At 45.6% G+C, this 4,152-nt stretch overlaps 1 protein-coding gene across 3 annotated transcripts in view; it reads left to right on the forward strand.

Annotated features, from left to right (window-relative positions):
- The window catches only part of RAB3B (RAB3B, member RAS oncogene family), a 50,531-nt gene extending 48,383 nt beyond the window's left edge, over nt 1-2,148 (forward strand). For all 3 annotated transcript variants that reach the window (XM_088169704.1, XM_088169705.1, XM_088169706.1), the window contains one exon: nt 237-2,148. In XM_088169704.1, coding sequence (XP_088025830.1) covers nt 237-424 — 188 coding nt within the window. In that variant the 3' untranslated portion in view covers nt 425-2,148. The remainder of the gene's footprint in view (nt 1-236) is intronic.
- Nucleotides 2,149-4,152: the final 2,004 nt, after the last annotated feature.

Genomic DNA, 4,152 nt, shown 5'->3' on the forward strand with positions numbered 1-4,152 from the left:
GGTTTACCCTTATTGCAGAAGTGCTTACCAGCGTAATGGGAAGGATCCATGTATCCCTTTCACTCTTAATGAAGCTTGGTAACTTGTAAAAGTATTTTTGCTCACGATTCTGAGATTGTGGGAATCAAATGACTTTCAGGACTATCTGATGATTTGTTTTCTTAAGGTAAATCCTGAAAAAAATTATATTTTAAAAACCATCATGATCGTTCATCCGTGTTCTCTTTTTTCCTCAGGTTTTGACTATTTTGAAGCCAGTGCCAAAGAAAACATCAACGTGAGGCAGGTGTTTGAGCGTCTCGTGGATATCATCTGTGAAAAGATGTCAGAGAGCATAGAGTCAGACAATTCCAGGGGCACTTCTGGAAGGAGCATGAGGCTCACAGACAACCCCCCCCCTTCACAGCAGAACTGCTCGTGCTAGTGACATTTCACTCTGAGAAATATCCTTCTCCCCTGATTAAATTTTATCTTTTCATTTGTGCTGGTGCATTATCATGTAGTCCAGAGGCAGAAGTGTCTGTTGTAGGAAACTGGTATGTTTGTTTAATGTGCTGGAGTGTTAATATTATATATTTCCTCATCCAATACTTTATTAATCTGAAAAAATATTGTCAGCGCACCTTGTGTGAATGTGAGTTACACTGAAGAATAATAATTGTGTAGTGATGCAAATGTTATTTCTACAGAGAATGTTGCATTTTTAAATTACAAATTCTTCTATTGCAGAAAGAGTGTTTTTGTCAAGAACAGCAGGAAGCACAAAAAACAATTAGAAGGGATCAGGCCTGAGAGAAGAAAGGGGAAAACTCTTATAAAGCAAGAATATGCTTTTTTTAAAACATAAAACAAACAATTCAATACCCAAATATTTTGAGAATCATTGCTGTCCTCCAGACATGGACCTCAGTTTTTCTGTAGGATGGAGCAGAAAGCAGAGCATTTCTGTCTGACAATATGAGGTCCTCCAGAGTGTGAAGAGGAAGGGGGTTGGATTTTGTGTCAAGTCTCTAAACAGATGAAGAACACAGGGAGGAATGAAAGCTGCCAGGCTGGGGAGGAGGAGGAGGAAGAGCCCTTGCAGCCATCCCTGTGTTTCCTTCCCTGTGCTTTGGCTGGTGCTGAGTGAAAGAGTAAGAGCCCTTCCAGGGGCTGCCATTGCCTCCAAATTTCTCCAGCACAGCCTGCAGAGTGCTGGGGGTGTTGTGTTGTGTTTTTAATCCTCTCTCCCCAGAATCTGACTGTCCTGCAGCCTTTCCCCTGCATCCTGTAGTTTTACCTCTCCAGGTCTGGATCTTCTCTTATCAGCTGCTTGCTGGTGGATGTGTTGCAGGAAGGAGGAAAAGGAGAGTTGGCTGCTGAATGCTTAGTTGGAGGCAAAAACATATAAGAAATGGAAAAGCACTGTCTCAGAGAGATAAAAATATCAGAAGCCAAAATGTGAGTGTTGGCAGGTATTTGTGCCAATATTATTAGATTTTCTTTCTGCATTTTATTGTTGATTTATTTTTTTAATCTTGTTCTAGATGGGTGTGTGGGGAGGCTAGATTTTCTAGGTTCAGATTCAACCACGAAGTATAATTTAAGAAGAGTAAGAGTGGGTAATAAAACACAACTGCAAATGAAACGTGGCAAAGACATCCTGGTATTCTGGGAACTTTTTGTGGCATCATATCTTTGAAGTGAGGCAGAGTCTTTAAGTGGATACGGAGAGAAGTTGGTGATCTTAAGGGGAAAATTCTGGAAAGTTTTATGGCTTTAGCTTTGATCTGTGATCTCCTCTGGCTGAGGGGACTTCCTGATGTCAGGAATGGGAGTTGAGTGCCTGCCCACTGCCCTGTAACGTGCTCATGACACCAGTGAGTGCTTTTGTAATTTCCTTCTGTTGTGTCTCAAAGTGTAATAGCTCTAAGAAGAAAAGCACAAAATTCTGGACAAAAATGCAGCTCTTTTGGGATGGTTTGAGCTCATTGTGCTAAAGGCTTGATCCCTCTGTTTGTTGCTTTTGGGAATCTCTACTGTGCCATGTTCTGGGTGTGTGTGATCTTGTCCTGAGAGTGTGATTTGTGCAGTGCTGGGACTGTGGTTGTTGTATCTAAACCCCTGAAACAAATAAAGAGAAATGTACTCACTGGGTGTGGCCAGAGAGATTGTGTCAGCTGCATTTCTTGTGTTAGGAATCCTACACGTGTGTGAAGGGGAAATCTTTTTAATGGTTTAAAAATACATCAAACAACACTGACCTTTCTTTGACAGGGTGATGGTCTTTGAATCACCAATCTGGAATCACTGCATAGGTTTAGAACAGTGAAGACAAGGATTATTTGGCCAATAAATGCATAGTGTTGTGTTCTAGTTGTAGAAGAAGCAGGTTTTTAGGGCAATTTGTATAACTAGCAATAAAATAAAAAAAAAAATCCACATCAGATTTTGAGCTGTGCAGATATAACTTAGTACCTCAGTGCAAATAATGATTTGTCAGCTCAGCAGCTCCCTGATAAAAGAAAATGGATTCAGCAGAAATGGAATTTATTTTCTTTCACTTACTTTTTTTTTGGTTGTTGTTTCCCTAGCAAAAAAGACCTTTTCCTTTCCTACCCAATGTATCGTTGTGTTCTGGTCAAGTCAGATCGTCTTCTTTAAAGAATACAAGTGCATTCCAGGCCCTTCAAGCTAGGATTGTTTTTCACAGGGCAAGATAGCAAGTAGCTACATGGCAGTCTGAAGAAAAGAGTTGAGAATTCTACCCTGCCTGATATTGCACACATGGAGAAGCCTAACACTTTTTGTAGAAATCCTGCAGAATTTATTTCAAATAACGAATCAAACATCACAGGCAACTGAAAAATCTCCATGTTAATATATATTTTGTGTATACATCTCCATGTTTAATATATATTTTGTGTATGTCATCATCTTATGTTTGCTGTGAAGAAAATCGGGGAAAGCCTTTTGCCTTAAATGGCCTGCAGCTGGTTTCAGTACGAGCAGTGAGTCAGGAGTAATTGTTACCTGTGTTAACTTGTAAGGGGAATGGCAGAATGAGACACTGATTTGTTAGGGCAGGGGAAATAAAACCTGTTTGCACTGAAGGCAAGATTTGTCCTGTCGAAATTTGTAATGTGGGCTTGCACAGAGCCTTCTGTTTGAGTGGCAGGGGCCCAGGAGAGTTGTGTTAACAAAACAGCCTGGTTACAAGGGAAAAAAGGGGCACTAGTGTGAAAAGAAAGAGGCGACAGCTCCTCACAAGCGACTCGCTATGGCTTCGAAACAGCACCGAGGAAAAGCCATAGGGAAATCCTGGCATTAGAGACGGGTCTTGGCTTCCATCTGGTGGAGAACTAAAGCACTGGAGTATCAGATGGACATCCAGGCTGAATAATCGCCCCTGTACCGCAGGCTCAGCTCTGGTCCCGCGCCTTGGCTTTCAGCACCGGCTCTGCGGCCAGCGCCGCGGGGATCGCGGCCAGCGGAGCGGGACGGGCGCGGAGCGATGCAGAGAGGCCGCGAGAAACGCGGGATCCTGGCGGCGCCGTTTGGAAGCGCCAGGGGATCTGAGCCGAGCGGCAGAGCAGCATTCCCGCTGCCATCGGCACTGCAGTGTAGTGGGGGAAAAGCAGATCCACGGACCGGAAAGTGCAGAGAGCTGCCGAAGTGGCCACGTACGGAACAAGGAGTGGTTTGTGTTCAGCAGCCACAGGTGCAGCCTTTGCGCTGTTCAGGACACACCGCGTCCCACCATCCCGGGAACTGCCACCACGGAGCCCCGGCGTCCGCCACGCTGCCGGCAGCCGGCCCCGACAGCTGATTGGGCCTTGCAGGCTTGAGCGACAGCCAGCGTGACCAATCGGTGAAGGAGCTGGGGGCAGGGGGCGGGCTTCCGCCAGCCGGCTCTTGGGCTATTCCAAGGTGAGAGCAGGGGAGCACAGCTCAGGCCGCGGGCGGGCATACTCATGGGGACGTGACGGCGCACAGAACAGTACCTGAAATCTGGATCCGCTCTTTCGCCTTCTCCTTATCCCTCTGATTCCTCTGCCCGCTCCGTCCGATTCTTGATAGGGTCCATATTCCCTCCTGCTCTCCCCCATCTATGGTTTCCCCCACCGTTCACGCCGGCGGCCTTACCTCCACCAATGGGAGCGCCACGCAGAC

This window comes from Sturnus vulgaris, chromosome 9 (genome assembly GCF_052056855.1).
Source record: "Sturnus vulgaris isolate bStuVul1 chromosome 9, bStuVul1.hap1, whole genome shotgun sequence".
Taxonomy (NCBI): Eukaryota; Metazoa; Chordata; class Aves; order Passeriformes; family Sturnidae; genus Sturnus; species Sturnus vulgaris.